This window comes from Artemia franciscana, chromosome 9 (genome assembly GCF_032884065.1).
Source record: "Artemia franciscana chromosome 9, ASM3288406v1, whole genome shotgun sequence".
NCBI lineage: Eukaryota > Metazoa > Arthropoda > Branchiopoda > Anostraca > Artemiidae > Artemia > Artemia franciscana.
The window spans coordinates 48,977,274-48,996,050 of record NC_088871.1 but is presented as its reverse complement, the minus strand read 5'-3'; the positions used below and the strand labels follow the sequence as shown (position 1 = coordinate 48,996,050).

General features: G+C 37.5%; 1 protein-coding gene and 1 long non-coding RNA gene across 2 annotated transcripts in view; one reads left to right on the top strand and one right to left on the bottom strand.

The window, feature by feature from the left end:
- The window catches only part of LOC136031506 (adenylate kinase isoenzyme 1-like), a 62,130-nt gene that overhangs the window by 15,170 nt on the left and 28,183 nt on the right, over positions 1–18,777 (top strand). Inside the window, exon 3 of the mRNA XM_065711174.1 lies at positions 1,829–1,992. Within this exon, the coding sequence (XP_065567246.1) occupies positions 1,829–1,992 (164 nt within the window). The remainder of the gene's footprint in view (positions 1–1,828; positions 1,993–18,777) is intronic.
- LOC136031508 (uncharacterized) overlaps positions 1–18,777 on the bottom strand; it is a 72,417-nt gene that overhangs the window by 50,911 nt on the left and 2,729 nt on the right. The window lies entirely within an intron of this gene.

The following is an 18,777-nucleotide window of genomic DNA, read 5'->3' as shown; positions in this document are numbered from 1 at the left end:
AGATGGCCACATTCATCATTTGATCTGACATCTAGTATATCAAACAGTTCGTGGTAACGAACTGTGGTAAGGAGTGACCCGGCTCAATAGTAACCAAAACTCTAAAAAACGGAATTTTGATACCAATAGTCACATCAAAGAACTGTATTTTTATGCTGATTTTAAATATATAAATTTCATCAAGTTTATCCTTATCCATCAACAGTTATGAGCCTGTTAAAATTTTTCTAATTGTAGAAAATAGGGGAAACACCCTCTAAAAGTCATAGAACCTTAACGAAAATCGCACCATCAAATTCAGCGTATCTGAGAACCCCACTGTAGAAGTTTCAAGCTTCTATTTCTTTTTGTTTTTTAACTCTGGGGAAATCATATCGACCCAGTGGTCCTAGAATGTCGCAAGAGAGCTCATTCGGACGGAAATTAAAAGTTCTAATGCCTTTTTAAGTAACCAAAACATTGGAGGGCACCTAAGCCCCCTCTCACGCTCATTTTTCCCCAAATTCACCGGGTCAAAATTTTAAGATAACCTAATTGTTCAACATATTTGAAAAACCTAATGACTGGTGGGTCCCCCTTGCACCCCCGGGGTGGTGGCTTCTAAGCGTTCCTGCCTTCTCCACAAGCTAAACCAGCTCTTCAGACTATGTGTTTTACGAGTACGCATGGATTATGGCAGATTATCGAAACAAGTGATATAAATTCCAGTGTGTTTATTTGGTTTTGAATTTTCAGAAAGTTTGGTACTTTTCCAGTACCAAAGACAACGATAACGAAATTCGGTTGTTAGAACTGGTGATGTGAAAATTTGCTTAGCCACATATAATATACCTTGGAAAATTAGGAGAAACTGAGAGTTAAATTTTTCTTGAAAGAACTCCCATATACAGTTATGCAATTTTAGGCGATATCAGGCGCCAAATTGAAAAAAGAAAACAAGCATAGATGAAAAATTGGCAAAAATTTTAGCTAATTATGTGGCATCAAAAAGCTTAAGGTGCAGCTTTCTTTTGAATGCATGGTTGTCTATGGCAATGAATAAATTGTTAAAGTTAAAATTTTTACCGACGAGAAGTGCTGTTAAATTTAACTAATTAGTTTTCCTTATTTACCCTCACAATTCAACCTGGCAACTCTGACGAAAATGTGCAACTGCCCTAAAACTCAATACTTGTGAAGCAACCAAAACCAATTTTAGAGAATAAGGATTTTCAAATATGAGTAAGGTGATTCCAGGGGCCAAAAATTGTATTTATTTTGATGTCCTTAGTTCTAAAACGGCTTAGAATGATAGCTTCCTTCAAAGGAAGGGAAACCAATAGAACTTGAAAAAATCTATTGGAAACTAGGTCTTCAGTCATGCATTCTGTTCGTATTAGGCATGTTTACAATTTGTTTTAGTCGAAAATTGTGGTATAGCCAATTTTTAGGTTTAAAAAAAATAATAATGAATTGGTTTAGCCAACTGAAACGTTTGTTTTACCTTTTTTAAAGTCAGGATGGCCTATTTTAAGGATTACTGACATTTCTATCATCTCAGTCAGTGAACCCTATCGATTTTTTTTAAATCATGAATAACTTAAATGGGCCTGTTTGTGGAAGACTAACTCAGTGCGATAGAATTGTTTTCAAACATCAACTGGCAGTATCCTCAGAGAAGAGGATTGTTGACATTTTCTAAGGACTTTTGACATTTATGTTAGAACTGGTGGCATTTTTATAGAAGCTATCCAAATTTTTCCCATCTCAGTCAATATAAAATAGTGAAACGTGATTTAACAAATGTAACATAATGAAGCATCAGTTTACATTTCTTTTTATAACCTAGGTGGACCCGGATGTGGAAAAGGAACTCAGTGCGACAGAATTGTATCCAAATATGGTTTTACTCATCTCTCGACTGGCGATCTCCTAAGAGAAGAGGTTGCATCTGGCTCAGATAGGGGACAAAACTTGACCGCCATTATGGAACGAGGCGAGCTTGTACCACTTGTAAGTAATTACGTATACAAACTTCAAATGGTTATATAATAACTGGGCGGGAACAGTGGCGTGCGGTAAATTTGAGTGTTAAGGCGTAATCACTAGATTATATTTTTAAGGAATAATGTTTTTAGTGATATCATAGTTTCCAGCTAGTCTGCCAGTTTTTTTTTCAAAATTAATAAGACTACCAATCGGACTTAAAAATGTTGCTTTACAACCAAGAGAATATCCCCAATAATGAATATCCAGATAATTAGAACTGAGAAAAAAAGATAAATGACTGTATCTTATACAAAATCGTCTCGTACTAGGTTGCTAGCTACCGCTGCAACCCGGAAATGTCTCATCAAAGGAAAAGCATTGAGACCACCCATTCGTTGGGAACTGATCGTTTATCCCTAGATTTTTTTTCCATTGACAGAATATTTTTTTTTGGGCCATTTGGTTACATAGTTACATTAATTTTATATTCAAACAGCATTAAGCAAAAAAAAGAAGAAAATGAAACATCGCTAATATACAAATGCTTTTCAACGAATTCAAGCATGGATAAATTAAATGCAGGTGAAACAGTTGGTTATTAGGCCAAAACTTAGAAGAAATGCTAAAAATATTAAAACGTTCGATTCATCATTTCTAATGTTTATTTATGTTTATGAGTTAATTCGCTAACTACCATTTGTGCTTAAAATATGGATAAGTAAGGAATAAGTTAGGTGTATTGAAACATGTGATTGGAACAAAATATAGTTAATCATTACAATAGCTTTAACCTTGGATGAGTAAGTCAGTGATAAGAAAAATTATATTATACACTCAGATGTAAAAAACAGCAAAAGCAAAAAATTCGAAGTCAAAATTTTTGGGTCAAAACAATAGAATATACAGGAAAATTCAAAAAACAAAATGAGCAGTTAAAGTGGGGAATAAAAAACTGTGCAAAGGGATTACGGCACATTTCTTTTGCCGGAATTAAATCATCTTGACAAAAAAGTCCACGTATTTGCTTCCTATTTTGACTAACTTTTTAATATTAAATAATAAAAGAAAACAGTTTTTTAACTGAAAGTAAGGAGCGAAATTAAAACTTAAAACGAACAGAAATTATTGCCTATATATAACGATCCCTCCCCTCCTCAGTGCCTCGCTCTTTATGATAAAGTTTTTTATTGTTTTAAAGAGTAGAGTTGTGAAAAAGAGTCAAACTTTAGCGTAAAGAGTGAGGCGCTGAGGAGAGGACAAACCCTTTCATATACGGATTAATTTCTGCTAGGTTTAAGTTTTAATGTCGCTCCTCACTTTCAGTTAAAAAAAACCTGTTTTTTATATTTAATTTTGAATGTTTTTGAATTAATGCAGATTCTAATTTGGTCCACCGTACATGAATGATTAAAACGAAATTTGCATACTAATTTTACTTTTTTTCTGGCTAAATAGCTATCTCAAAATTCCAACGATTTTGAGAAAAAAGAGGTGGAGGAGAGGGCCCAGTGTCTCTTCAATTTTTGGTCACTTAAAAAGGGCACTAGTACTTCAAATTTTACTCATGGACGTTTTCATTAATAAAAAATGTATTTACGAATTAACTTACGTAACGAACTTCTATATTCCTCTATTTTATTACGTATATAAGGGGGCTCTTCGTCTCGTCAATACCTCGCTCTTTGCGTTAAAGTTAAAATTTTTTTCCTATTCTTTCAGAATGACCCCTGAATCGCAAAGATTTAATTAGAATAAATAGCTCTTATGAAAGTACTAAAAAGCTTTAGCGTAAAGAGTGAGGTGTTGGTGAGGGGGCAAACCCTCCCATATACGTAATAATTTCTTTTTTCGTTTTAAGTTTTTTCTTGTTCGTTTTAAGTTTTAATGTTGCTCCTTGCTTCCAGTTGAAAAAACTTGGTTTTTTATTTAATTTCCGATTGTTTTAAATAATTCTGAGAAATCTGGCGCCTCCTTCATGGAAAATTCCCGTGGAAATTTCCTCTATGGAAAGATACTCCCATGTAACTTTCTCATCGACCCCCTCCCAGACCAGAAGAAATCTCCCCTGAAAACTACTGTGTACTTCCCAATAATTAATACTATGTATAAACAATGGGCAAAGTTCACAACTTGCAGCTGTCCCCTCGGGGACTGTGGGGGATTAAGTCATCCTCAAAGACATAGTTATTAGATTTTTCGTAGATAACTTCGAAGACCACACTGCCTTTCCATGACGAAAGTAAAACAGTTCAAAATAGGGATGATACCTTTTTATTGACAGTGAATAGATATAAAATTATTTAACTGGATATTTCGAACTGATGATGAATTTTTACTGCTGATGATGAACACTGTATATGTGTTTGAAATATCCAGTTAAATAATTTTATATCTATTCACTGTCAATAAAAAGGTATCATCCCTATTTTGAACTGTTTTACATTAGATTTTTCGACTGCGCTGAACAAAATGGCTATCTCAAAATTTTGATCGGATGACTTTGGGTGAACAATGAGCGTGGGAGGGGGCCTGGTTGCCCTCCAATTTCTTTGATCACTTAAAAAGGGCATTAAAAATTTTAATGTCCGTTCGAATGAGCCCACTCGCAATATTTTAAGACTACTGGGTCGATACGATCACTCCTGGAAAAAAAAAACAAATACCGTGATATTTCTTCTTGCAAAAAAAAACAAAATTTCACATTTTTGAAGATAGTCGCTTGAAAATTATACGGTAGGGTTCTCTGATGCATTGAATCTGATGATGTAATTTTCATTAAGATTCTTTTACTTTTATCGGGTGTTTTCCCCTTTTTTTCGAAAATAAGGCAAATATTTTCAGGCTCCTAACTTTTGATGGGTGAGAGTAAACTTGATCAAACTTAAATATTTGAGATCAGCAGGAGAATCCGATTCTTTTGATGCATCTATTGATGTCAAAATTCCATTTCGGTTACTATTTAGCCGGGTCATTCCTTACTTACAGTTCGTTACCACTAATTGTTTGATTGTATTTAGTATGGTAAGTTAACAGGATCAGTTAGGTATGGCACGTATTTAGTTACCAAGCTTTCTTTGTGACGGGAATAGTCAGACTCTATGTACAGAGACAGTGCGTAGCGCATGGCTGGAACAGATATCTTGAACTGAGGAAAAGTAAACTTTTCAGAGGCAACGCTCTCACATTGCCTATAGTAAAGAGCCATTAGGTTTCAATTTATTATTTTCTTTCCCTGAACCACATTACATGGAAGGGGTGGTCGATTAATCTTAAGAGGAGGGTCATTTGATTGGAAATCGATAGTTCTAGTTTTTTTCAAGTGTCAAAAGTGATGGGATGGTAACCATCCCCCCTCCCGCCCCTTTTGTTCCCCTAGGGACATTTAATCAAAATTTTGAAATAAGTAATTTCTTCAAAATTGTCCAGACATCAAATAATTATAACATCGGGGTTGACGAAACCCACCAAATCCCTTTGGGAAAGGGCTTTATTTATACAATATACCCTTTGTTTGCATGTAAGGCTTTTATTCGGAATGCTTGATTCTGGGTCTTTAAAAAGGCTTAGGGTATTAAGATAAAATTTTAAGAAAGTGTGGTAAGTGATGTTGAACAAAATCAAAACAACCTATTTGTATGCTAGTCACCAAAGGCCGTACCAGCTCTATCTAAGGAATGCCTTTGGTAATTAAGTTGAGACTTTCAGGGTGCGTTGAATGGACGGTGAAGAGTGATCGTAGGTCATTCAGTCCCTTGTCCTTCTTAGATGCCCCCTTCCCTCAACACTCACCAAATTTGGAAAAAGCTATTTTATTCAAAATAGTCAAAAGTTCTACTTACTATGTGTCCGAATACGTCATGCTACCCTCAGCCCCGGGGAGAGGATTGTCAATTATAGAGTTTGACTATTGTTAAAATGCTGTATTTATCATTTGGAAAAGGACGAAAATTTGATTCTGGGTGTTCAAAAAGGCTTAGAATATTAAGGTGAAACTTCGCTGAATGTTGAAGAGGATGTTAAACTAAATCAAATTTCACTATGTGCACACTGTATCATGAAGCCGTATCTGCAATATCTTAAGAACGGCTGAGGGTATTCAGTTAAAAATTTCAGTATATTTTTAAGGGGATGTTGAAAAGCGTTCAGATGATAGTCAGCTCCACTCCCGTGCCCTTTTTAGCTGCCTTAACCCCCCAAAGACTTGACTTGCTTGACTTAATGCTCCTGCTGAAATGCTTCTGGTGTCGAGAGTGATGCTACATGGTGTCTCCATTTAGACCGGTCTCTTGCAAGGATGTGAACATCCTCCTGAATATTTGCCATGGCTAAGAAGGCACCTGCCGTGTCCTTACATCTGGTTGGAGGACGACCTCTTGGACATTTCCCGCCATGTAGCACGGGATCAAAGTCCAAAATCGTTCCTGCGGGAGTGTCGGGGGGCATGCGAAGGAGATGTCGTGCCAACGTAGTGTTCGCTAGGCGAGTTGGACGGAGAAGGGCGTTTGAGCAGTTAACGCCAGGAGGTTCTCATTGCAAACAAAATCGTGCGAGCGTAGTCCTTAAATGTGGCAAAGATGTTTCGTTTGGGCTATATTTACGGTGCTAAGCACAGACTGAGTGGCTGGCCAGGTTTCGGCTCCGTAAAGTAGCACGGATCCCACCGAAGCATTATATATGCGCATCTTGGTACTACGGCTGATAGAAGGTTTCCTCTAGAGGGCACTTATTCTTTCCACTACTGCTGAGGCTTTGGCGATTCGGTGCATTAGATCATTGAGGATTGATCCATCATTTGAGAGGATAGAGCCAAGGTATGTAAATTTCTCAACAATCTCAGCTGGTTTGTGACCGACAATTGAAAGTACTCTATCGCTTTACTGCAACCCAAACTTGAGGCGGCTTATGGTCCGAGTCATAATGTAGCCGATGACATGATGAAAGAGCTCTGGAGCAGCAGCACAGCCCTGACGGACTCCAGTATTGATTTCAAAAGATGAGCTGCGTCTGCCACTGACTAGCACGCAGCTCTCAGTCCCTTTATGGAGCCACTAAAAAAGGCTGCAGTGCTTCGCTTGTAGTCTCGTTGTTTACAGTATGAGCCAGAGTGATCGCCGGTTGACAGAATCTAAAGCAGCCTTGAAATCCACAAAGCCAACGTATGCTTTTTCTTGAAATTCTCGAGTCTACTAGCTGACGTATTGTAAATATTTGCCACACGGTAGATCTTCCTAGCATGAAGCCAGTCTGTTTGATTGTTTTTTGGCTTCTGAGGAAAGTGGTACAGCGGTCCAAGAGGGTCATAATAAAGAGCTTCCCGGGCACGGAGAGGAGTGTGATGCCACGATAGTTGGAGTACATTCTCCGATTGTCTTTCCATTTTCGAAGAGGCAGAATGATGCCTGCCCGCCAGTCTTTTGAAATCCGTTCTTTACGAAATACTATGGATAACAGTACTTGGAGCCAGAGAAGGGTCTGTGCCCCACCATATTTCAGCAGTTCTGCAGGGATACCACTGATTCCAGGGGCTCGGTTGCTTTCATCCGTTTCAGAGATTTCAGGTTTTCTGTAGAGGTGAAAGGGTGCTGCACGCTCTCACACGGGGCCTCAGAGGTCTTAGATGAAACTTGAAGAAGGTCAGGGTAGGGCTGGCTAACACAATCCAAATTTAGTTATGAAGAGAAAAGATCCCTCCAGGCAGACAATTGAGTACTCTCGTTAGTGAGAATATTTCCATTATTAGATGTGATAGGGCCTAGGGAAGATGGCTTTCCATCTGTAAGATCCTGATGGTGTTTGTATAGAACGCCTGTGTCACCCTTTCTGGCGGCCTCCTCAAGATCGGCAGCGTTTTTCTCGGTGAACAGCCTTCTGTCTCTGTGATGGAATTTATTTCTTACGCCGCTCAGACGTCTGTATGTAACCATGTCCTTCGCTAGGCGTCCTTTGCGACGCTGTTCAATGACATCTAGAGTTTCCTGCGACATCCAGGACTTTTTTCTGGGCTTCAGACGATCGATAGTACTCTCGGCCGAAAGCAATACGCCGTCTTTGAATAGTTTCCAGGCTTCTTCAGATTCTGAAATTTGGCCAAGACAATCAAAACTGTTTGAGATGGAGATAGCATGGCGCATGTTTTGGGGGACGGCGATCACTTTTCTGGGCTTTCAAGCGTAATCTAAGATTAGAGACGACAAGCCTGTGGTCACCCAATTCTGCACTTCTGTAAATTCCACAGTTAGTTATAGAGAAACTCCAGCGTCGGGACACGATTATTTTGTCTAACATCTTTTATTTTCGTCCGTCGTTGCTATACGAGGTATACTTGTGAACCTCTTTCCTCAGGAAGAGGGTGTTGGTGATCACAAGATCATACATGTTGCTCAGCTGATGGAGCCTCAGTCCATTGTCGTTCAAGCAGCCGGGTTTTACAGGTCGTAGAACATTGTTCCAAATGCCTTCTGTATCTCTGACAGTGCCGTTGAAGTCATCCAGAAGGGTTAAAACATCATTTGGGGATACTTTTGCTAGGATGCTAGACAGTTGGGCATAAAAACGATCTTTCATCTCATCTGAGGCTTGGTTTGTTGGGGCGTAGCAGACAATGATGGTCCATTTTCCATGTTTAAACTGGGTTTGTGCTGTTAGTATCCTGCCTGATATCTGCTCGTAAGAAAGGAGGCACCTTCTGGTCCGAGAGTCTAACAAAAGTGTGACTTCAGAGTCATTTCGTATAAGGCGTGCTTCAGTTACGCCTGCTACAGCCACACCAAAATGCTTGAGTTCTAGCGCAAGCATTAACTTCGCTCCACGGAAGGTAAGGGTCGGAATGTTCCAGGTGGCAGGGCGAAGACACATTGGTCAATAAGGTTCAAACGATGGTCAAATTTTGGTCTGGGGATATGCTAAGGTCTTGAAGGGTAAAAAGAAGATTGATCATCCGAGGCAAAAACATCACTATTCGTTGCACTTAGGTTCGGGTGGAGGGTCGCAAGCCCAACCGGCCCTGGGCCTGGGACCTGATTAGCTAGGGAAGCCTAACTATTGAGTGTCCTTAGGGTGGGCTCCACCCACCTTGCGAGGTCAAGGTCACCCTCTGCGTGGAGCATTTAGTTAGGGGGTTCTCCATATCCAGTGACACTTAGTCTGCAGACCAAGGTCTGCTTCATTCCTAACGAGCTCCATATCCCCACCTTCAAAGACATCCAATCAAAATTTTGAAATAGTCATTTTGTTATGAAAAAACTAAAAGTAGAATAACTTTACATCTGGGGGTGACCTAACCACCTACAACGACTGATGTAGGAGCAAGGCTGTAAGCAGTTCAAGCTTCCCACTCTTTATACATAAGATACTTTATTGGGGAAGGGGGTTATATTTTATTGTCGACGGGGGTGTATTTAAACGGCTTAGGGTATTAAGGTGTAATTTTCAGAAAATGTTGAGGGGGGTATTTAGCAAAATGAAAATACACTACATACAGGATGATTGTCAAAAGGGTTTCACAGCACTACTTAACGAACGGCTGTGGATATTAAGTTGAGACTTTTAGGGCATGTTTAGGGGATTTCGGAGAGTGATCAGAGGGCAACAAGCACCTCTCCCTTGCACTTTCAAGATCCCCCTTAACACTGATAGAAATCTTGAAAAGCTATCTTATTAAAAATTGTCGAAAGGTCTCAGAGTTATGTCTCCCGGTATTCCATGCCCTCCAAGTCCCCAGGGCAAGGAATATAAAATGTGCAATTTACCCATTGTTTACTTACCAGATTTGCCATTGGGAAAGAATGAATCTTTGTTCCTGGGCGTGTCCGAAAAAGCTGAGGGTGTTGAGGTGAAATTTCAGAGAATGTTAAGGGGGATGCTAAAATAAATCAAATACACTGCGTGCATCCAGGCTATCAAAAGAGTGATTCTGCAGTATCCTAGGAATAGCAGAGGGAATTAACTTGAAAATTTCAGGGCCATTTCTACTGCTACTACTAATATTACTACTGGGGTACAACAGACTTGTGACTCTGAGTACATGCAGCAGCGAAAAACTGCAATCGCGACCACTTTTGCTTGTGACTTCTGTGTGCATCCATGCTATCAAAAGAGGGAATCTGCAGCATCCTAGGAATAGCAGAGGGTATTAACTTGAAACTTTAAGGGTCACTTCTACTGCTAGTAATGCTACTACTGCGGGTACAACAGACGCTAGCTGTGACTCTGACTATATGCAGCAGCGAAAAACTGCAATTGCGACCACTTTTACTTTTGACTGCTGTGTGCATCCAGGCTATCAAAAGAGGGAATCAGCAGTACCCTAGGAATAGCAGAGGGTATTAACTTGAAACTTTCAGGGCCATTTCTAGTGCTACTAATACTACTACTGCGGGTACAACAGACACTAGTTGTGACTCTGACTACATGCAACAGCGAAAAACTGCAATTACGAACACTTTTATTTGTGACTACTGTGTGCATCCAGGCTATAAAAAGAGGGAATCTGCAGTATCCTAGGAATAGCAGAGGGTATTAACTTGAAATTTCAGGGTAATTTCTACTGTTTCTAATATTACTGCTGCGGGTACAAGAGACACTAGTTGTGACCCTGACTACATGTAGCAGCGAAAAACTGCAATTGTGACCACTTTTACTTGTGACTAATGCGTGCATCCAGACTATCAAAAGATCGAATCTGTAGTATCTTAGGAATAGCAGAGGGTATTAACTGGAAACTTTTAAGGCAATTTCTACTGCTATTAATACTGCTACTGCGGGTACCATAGAACCTAGTTGTGACCGTGAGGACTTGCAGCAGCGAAAAACTGCAATTGCGACCTCTTTTACTTGTGACTACTTCCGGAAATATTTAGGGGGATGTTGAATAAAATCAAAACACTATGTGCAACAGCCCCCGGGGAAGGGGTTTATTTTATGCAATGTAAACATTGTTTACATGCGGGATATACCATCGGGGAAGTGGGAACAGTTTGATCCTAGGTGTGTCAGAAAAGGCTGAAGGTACTAAGGTGTAACTTCTCGGAATATTCAGCCAAATGTTAAATTAAATCAAATGACACTTTGTGCATCCAAGTTATTCAAAGGGCTTATCTACAGCATCTTAGCATCGGCAAAGGGTCTTAAACTGCAACTTTCAGCATCACCGCCGCTGTTATCGCTGTGGCAGCAACTGCAACTAATTGAAACTGCGAATGGGACGATTTGGGACTGCGACTATGACTACTTGCAAATGTGACTACTTGAAACTTCAATTACAACTACTTGCGACTTGGACTGTGACTACTTGTGACTGCGACTCCTTGCGATGACTAATTCGACTACTTGCAAAAAAGACTGCAATTAACCCCCTCCTCCCTAAAAAAAGAAATTAAAATAAATGATCAAATATAAATAGAATAGATAATGATATAGATGAAAAATAAATCTTAATTATAAATCGTAAAAAATAAATCGTAAAAACTAATTGAAAACTCGGGTCAAAAATAAAACGAACCAAAACTACTACAAACAGAAATTTGGCTATTGCCCACTTCCCGCTTCCCTAACCGTAATAATTCTAATGCCTAATGCGTCATTTCCGGTTCACTGAAAACAAAATACAGTCTAATATAAATATTCTTTTATATCTATAACATTGAAAAAAAAATACTGTGAAAACAAGTCTCGAATTGGTGGTATTTCCAGAACTTAATATCATTTTTTATTAAATATTCATTTTATTTTCATTAATTCTTTCAAATCATCTTGATTATTAGAGTGATCTATTTTTAGTTTGTCGTCGATGTTTTAAGAAATAAATAAAAAAAAAGTTTTTTTAACTGAAAGTAAGGAGCGACATTAAAACTTAAAACGAACAGAAATTACTTCGTATGTGAAAGGGACTGCTTTCAACGCTCTCACTCTTTACGCTAAAGTTTGACTCTTTCTCTCAAATCTTCTTTTTAAAACAGTAAAGTTATTTTTCATCTATATTTTTTATTTGATTTCTGAACGTTTTTGAATCAATGCATGTTTTGATTTTGGCTCTCCGCAGAGGAATAATTAAAATGAAATTTGCTTTTTTTTTTTTGCTAAATGGCTTTCTCATAGTTTTGATCGAATGATTTTTCATAACAAAAAGCGGGGGAGGAAGCCTAGTTGCCCTCCAGTTTTTTGGTTTCTTAAAAAGGCAACTAGAACTTTCGATTTTTTACGAATGTTTTGATTAGTAAAAGATATACGTAACTTATAAATTAGCTTACGTAACGAATTTTTGTATTCTCATGTTTTTATTACATATATGAGGGGGTTACCCCCTCGTCAGTACCTCGCTCTTTACACTAAAGCTTAAATTTTGTCCTAATTCATTAAGAATGACCCCTGAATCGCAAAAGCCGTAGAATAAATAGTTGAAATTACTAAAAATTCTTTAGCGTAAAGAGCGAGGTATTAGGATGAGGTGAACCCCGCATATACGTGTTCTTTTTAAGTTTTACTGCTGCTCCTTACTTCCAGTTGAAAAAACTTTTTCATATTTATTTTTTCATTTTAATAATGCTAGAAATTCCCGCGCTCCCTTCATGGAAACTTTCTTCACCCATGCCAAATTCCTCGACGGAAAGTTCTCCCAGCATATCCCCCTCTTCTCAGCCCCTCCCCAACCAAAAAATCCCCCTGAAAACGTCTCTGCACTTCCCAGTAACCACTACTATATGTAAGCACTGGTCAAAGTTTGTAACTTGTTTCCCCTCCCACGGGGACTATGGGGGAAATTCGTCCCCAAAGACATGAATGAAATGGCTATCACAGAGTTTTGATCCGTTGACTTTGGGAAAACAATTAGCGTGGGAGGGGGCCTAGGTGCCCTCCAATGTTTTTGGTCAATCATAAAAGGCACTATAACTTTTCATTTCCATTAGAATGAGCCCTCTCGCAACATTCTAGGACCACTGGGTCGATACGATCACCCCTGGGAAAAAAACAACACATAAACACGCATCCGTGATCTGCCTTCTGGCAAAAAATACGAAATTCCACATTTTTGTAGATAGAGCTTGAAACTTCTACAATAGGGTTCTATGTTACGCTGAATCTGATGCTGTGATTTTCGGTAAGATTCTATGACTTTTAGGGGTCGTTTCCCCCTATTTCCTAAAACAAGGCGAATTTTCTCAGGCTCTTAACTTTTGATGGGTAAGGCCGAACTTGATGAAACTTATATATTTAAAATCAGCATTAAAATTCAATTCTTTTGATGTAGCTATTGATATCAAAACTCCATTTTTTAGAGTTTTGGTTACTATTGAGCCGGGTCGCTCCTTACTACAGTTCGTTAACCACGAACTGTTTGACTAAAGACTATTGTTAAAAATACATACAGTTGTCAACAAAACGTAAACGACACGATAAACTTTAGAATTATTACGGTTAGGAGAGGGAGAAATGGACAGTAACCACACTTCTACGTGTCGTAATTTTTGTTCGTTTTAAGTTTTATTTGAATATTCAATAAGTTTTTACTTGTTTTAAACATCTTACATGAGTATTTACTTTAATTTCTGTTGGTTTTGGGCTTCATTTATTCTGTGATTAAACAAAAAAAAGAAGGTTTTTTCAACTAAAAGGAAAGAGCAACATCAAAACTTAAAACAAACAGAAGTTATTAATACCTTTTTGTCTTTTTTGTCTTTTCGAACTTTTTGAACTTTTTTGAACTTTTAAAGAAGCTTATTATCAAAAAGTAAGTAAGGAGTGACCTGGATCAATAGTAACCGAAACTCAGAAAAAATGGAATTTTAATTCCAATAGATACATCAGAAGAATTGGATACTTACTTTTTTTTATATTTGTTAATTCTTTTGAAACCCGTGGTCCTAGAAAGTTAAGCATTGACTAGCTCGATCTTTAGTTTTAATATTGACTACGTTGTATGACTAGAATAGGAATGCATCGTTCTGGAAGCGTAGAGCCAAGGGCAAACAACTTTACTTGTCAACCAGCCATTGATGTCAGTTGGGGGGAAGGGGGCGCATAGCTTCCGTAGTCCCCCCCCCCGCGCGTTGGATTTTGAAAAATACTTGTTCGGAGGTATTTTCATTTGACTTTTATGTTGTTTTCAATAAAAAAAACATATTTATATTTAAATCATATTTAAAAACATATTATGTTGCTTTCGAATATATAAGTTTCACTTTGTTTATTCTTAGTGATCAGAAGTTGAGAACATTAGAAAAATTGCCTAATTTTTGAAAAATGGGGGAACACCCTCTAAAGTCATAAAATCTTAATGAATCAGACAACCCTTCTGTAGCCTATCAGACAACCCTTCTGTAGAGGTTTCAAACTCCTATCGGCAAAGATGCGGAATTTTGTATTTTTTTGCGAGAATATAGATCACGGATGCGTGTTTATTTGTTGTTTTTTTCGTTTGTTTTCCCAGGGTTGATCTAATTCTTTTGATATATCTATTTGTATCAAAATTCTGTTCTTTAGAGTTTCGGTTGCTATTGAGCCGTGTCACTCCTTACTTACAGTTCGTTACCATGAACTGCTTCAAACAATGGGCAAGTTCATAACTTGCCGCCCTTCCCCCGGGAACGGCGGGCGATTAAGTCGTCCTAAAAGACATAGTATTAGTTTTTCAAAATGCTGAACTATATGGCTATCTTCAAATTTTGATCGGGTGACTTTGGGAAAAAATGAGCGTGGGAGGGGGCTAAGTTGCCTTCCATGTTTTTGGTCACTTAGAAAGGACACAAGAACTTTCAATTTTCTTTTGATTGAGCCTTATCGAGATATTCTAGGACCACTGGGTTGATGCGATCATCCCTAAGGTAAAAAAAAATAAAATAAACACGTATCCGTGATCTATCATCTGGCTAAAAATAAAAAATTCTGCAGTTTTGCAGATAGGAAATTGAAACCTCTACAGTGTGGTTGTCTCATAGGGCGAATCTGGTGATGTGATTTTTATTAAGATTCTATGAATTTTAGGTGGTATTCCTCCCTTTTTTTCGAAAATAAGACAAATTCTGTCAGGCTCTCAACGTTTGATGAGTAAGAATAAACTTGATGAAACTTATATATTGGAAATCAGTATATAAATCCTAATCTTTTGATGTATCTATTGGTATCAAAATTCCTTTTTTTAGAGTTTTGATTGCTATTGAGCCGGGTCGCTCCTTACTTGCAGTTCGTTATCACGAACTGTTTGATAATAAGTTTTTTTTAAAGCTAAAAAAACTCTATCGTGAAGAGTGAGGTATTGAGATTGGGGCTACCCCCCTCGTATAATTAATAATTTCTGCTCGTTTTAAGTTTTAATGAGGCTCCTTACTTTCAGTTAAAAAAGGTCGAGGGGAAGGGGTCACGTGGAAGGATCTTTCCATGGAGAAATTTTTCATGGGGGAAGGGATTTTTCTGTGAAGTGGACGCCAGATTTCACAGCATTATTTGAAAAATGATTAGAAATTACATGAAAAAAACAATTTTATTTCAACTAAAAGTAAGAACCAGCATTAAAACTTAAAAAAACAGAAATTATTACGTATATGAGCGGGGTTCGCCCCCTAGTCAATACCTCGCTCTTTACGCTAAAGCTTTTTATAGTACTTTCAAAAGAGCTATTTATTTTAATAAAACGGCCTTTCTGATTTAGGGGTTATTTTTAAATATTTGTAATAAAATATGAAATTTAGCGTACAGAGCAAGGTGTTGAATAGGGGGCAAATCCCCTCATGTATGTCATATTTTCTGTTCGTTTTAAGTTTTAATGCTGCTCCTTGCTTTCAGTTGAAAAACTTGTTTTTTTATGTTTTATTCTAATTAAATGGGCGCTGTGTTTCAGGCGTCGCTCTTAAAGAATCGTGACAAAAAGTCAAACTTTAGTGTAAAGATTGGGGTATTGACAAGGGGGCAGCCCCCTCATTTCATTAATAATTTTTGTTCGTTTTAAGTTTTGATGCTGCTTCTTACTTTCGGTTGAAAACAAACTTCTTTGTATTTAATTTCTGATCGTTTGTAAGTAATACCGGGAATTCTGGCTCCCCCTCCATGGAAAATTTCTTCTTCCGACGGACAATACATCCGTGGAAAGTTATTCCCACGTAAAATCCCAGTCACCCGTCAGGAAAAATCCTCCCAGACAACTACATTCTAGCTGAAAATTCCCACCGAAAAATTTCTTGTAGACGGTTCCAGGTGAAAAAATTTTCTTAACATACTTCATTTGGAAAAATCTTTCATTTGAAAATATTGTTGTTAAAATCTTTCTGGATATCCCCTTCTCCGTGGAATAGTTTTCCCGCAAATACCCCGCCCCTGGTAGAAAGTTGCTCCCGCAGAAAATTCTCTATGGAGAATTTATCCCGTGGAAAACTGCCCCACGGTGAATTCCCCCCCCCCCCCTGCAAAATACCTTTTCCTATGGAAAGATACTCTAGATAACTCCCATCCGTTAAAAATCTCTCCCAGATAATGCCCTTAATAATTCCACATGTAAAATTGAGATGGCAAAGAGATAGTAAGACTAACAAAAAGAAATTCTCCCTGGAATTCTAGGAATTTATAAGAAATTTTTAGGAATTCTGGCAAATTTTCCTAGCGTAAAATTTCCCCTTTGAAATTTACTCATCCCCCCTCGAATATTCCTTCCCCGTGGAAAATTCTCTCCATGGAAAATCCTTCAGCAGAAAATTCTCCCTCCCGTCCACTCAAAAATGGTGGCAAAGTTCCAGATAATAAATACTGTACGTAAACAAAGGCTTAATCTTATAACTTAAAGGCCTTTCCCTAAGGGCTTTGGGGGGTCATTTTATTTCCGAAGGCATAGTTATTGAACATTTCAGCTATGCTGAACAAAGTGGCTATCTCAAAATATTGATCAGACGACTTTAAGGAAAAAAGGCGGTTGGTAGGGGGTCTAGCTGCCCTCCAATTATTTTGGTCACTTTATGTAGGCACCAGAACTTAATTTCAGTTCGAATGAGCCCTTTCTCGATATTATAGGATTATTGGTTCGATTCGGTCATCGCTGGGAAAAAAACAATAATCTTTCTTCTGGATGGTACAGGATTCCACAACTTTGCAGATGAGAACTTGGAAACTTCTACAGTAGGGTTCTCAGATACGTTGAATTTCATCATGTGATTTTCATTAAGATCCCTTGACTTTTAGGGGGTGGTTCTCTCCTTTTTTGAAAATTAGGCAAATGTTCTCAGGCGCACAACTTTTTAGGGATAACATTGAATTTAATGAATTTCATATAATTTGGAATCAGCATAACCACCTAATTCTTTTGCTATTGATATTAAAATTTTGTTTTTTAGCGGTTCAGATACTTTTGAGTCATGTCGCTTCTTATTTACAGTTTGCTACCACGAGGTGTTTGAAAGTATCTCTTGGGTGTTTTGAAATTGAATTGTTACGAGACTTGCTTTTGCTGATCTAATGTTTAATATGTCTCTTTACTTTCCTTTGAAAAGCGCTCTTCATTTATTTGTAAAAATAAATTAATACCTAAAAATTAATACTAAAAAATTAATACAAAATTAATGCTTGAAATATTAAATGTTAAAAATGTTATCTCAACTATTTCTTAATTGGTGTCCAAACTTTTGTTTGGTTTTGACAGGTCTTCTAGGCACGCAACAAGATATAGTTGACTCAATGAACCAAGCCAAAACCGCAAAAATAGAAACGAAAACTTTCTTTTATCTGCATCCATAACTGCAATACTAAAAGTGTTGGCAGTGAAAAATTCAATTATGTGGTTTGAAACAAATCCAAAGAAAGTAAAATGAAAAAACATCTTTTTAACTTGTTTTTGGCAAAGATGTGCTGACTTTTTTTAACCGTTTCATTCCTTTTTTCTTCTTTTATTTTTGATCATCTATTTAATTTTTTCATTTCTATGCCAATTTTTCTTTTTATAGTTTTTAATGATTTTGTAGATCCCCTTCCGAGCAGAGAAGAGCTTTAAAAGCTAATTTGTTCGTATACCCTTCAGATAGCCTTTTAAATTTTATTGATTGGATTAATTATATCAGTTCGCTTTTCTGAAATTTACAAATTTATAGAATATGATTGCTGTTTCATATTTTCTCTGTAAATTTTAAAACGTAAGTTTCAGATCAGCTACACTGACATCAAATTGGCTGCTCAATTTCTGAAAAACTAAACTTCAGTTATTTAATTACAAGAATACTTCCCCTTCAGTACCAATTGTCATATTTTTATAAAAGAAAAAAACAAGAAAGAGCAACTTGTGAAAAATGAAAATTAATAAGAAATTAATTCAATTAAAAATTAAAATGTACACCATTTTGATAACATTTCTGTTAAAGAAGACGCAATTGCAAAAGCCTTTGATGTAAGCCCCTCCACCTCCCCAATTCTACAACATGCATTCATGTATTGTTGGACTGTTCCTGGGTTTGTCAAATGTATGGGGGTTGTGAGATTCCTGTGGGGGTAGAGATCGCACATGAAATTTTACCCTTAATAGCCCGATCAGTCTAGTCTTGGCAATCATCAAACAGTTCGTGGTCACGAACAGTAGTAAGGAGCGAACCGGCTCAATAGTAACCGAAACTCTAAAAAATAGTAATGCTTATTTTAAATATATGAGTTTTATCAAGTTTAATCTTATCTATCAAAAGCTACGAGCCTGAGAAAATTTGCCTTATTTTACAAAATAGGGGTAAACACTCCCTAAAAGTCATACAATCTTAACGAAAGTCACACCCTCAGATTCAGCGTATCAGAGAACCCTAGTGTAGAAGTTTCAAGCTCCCATCTATAAAAATGTGGAATTTCACATTTTTT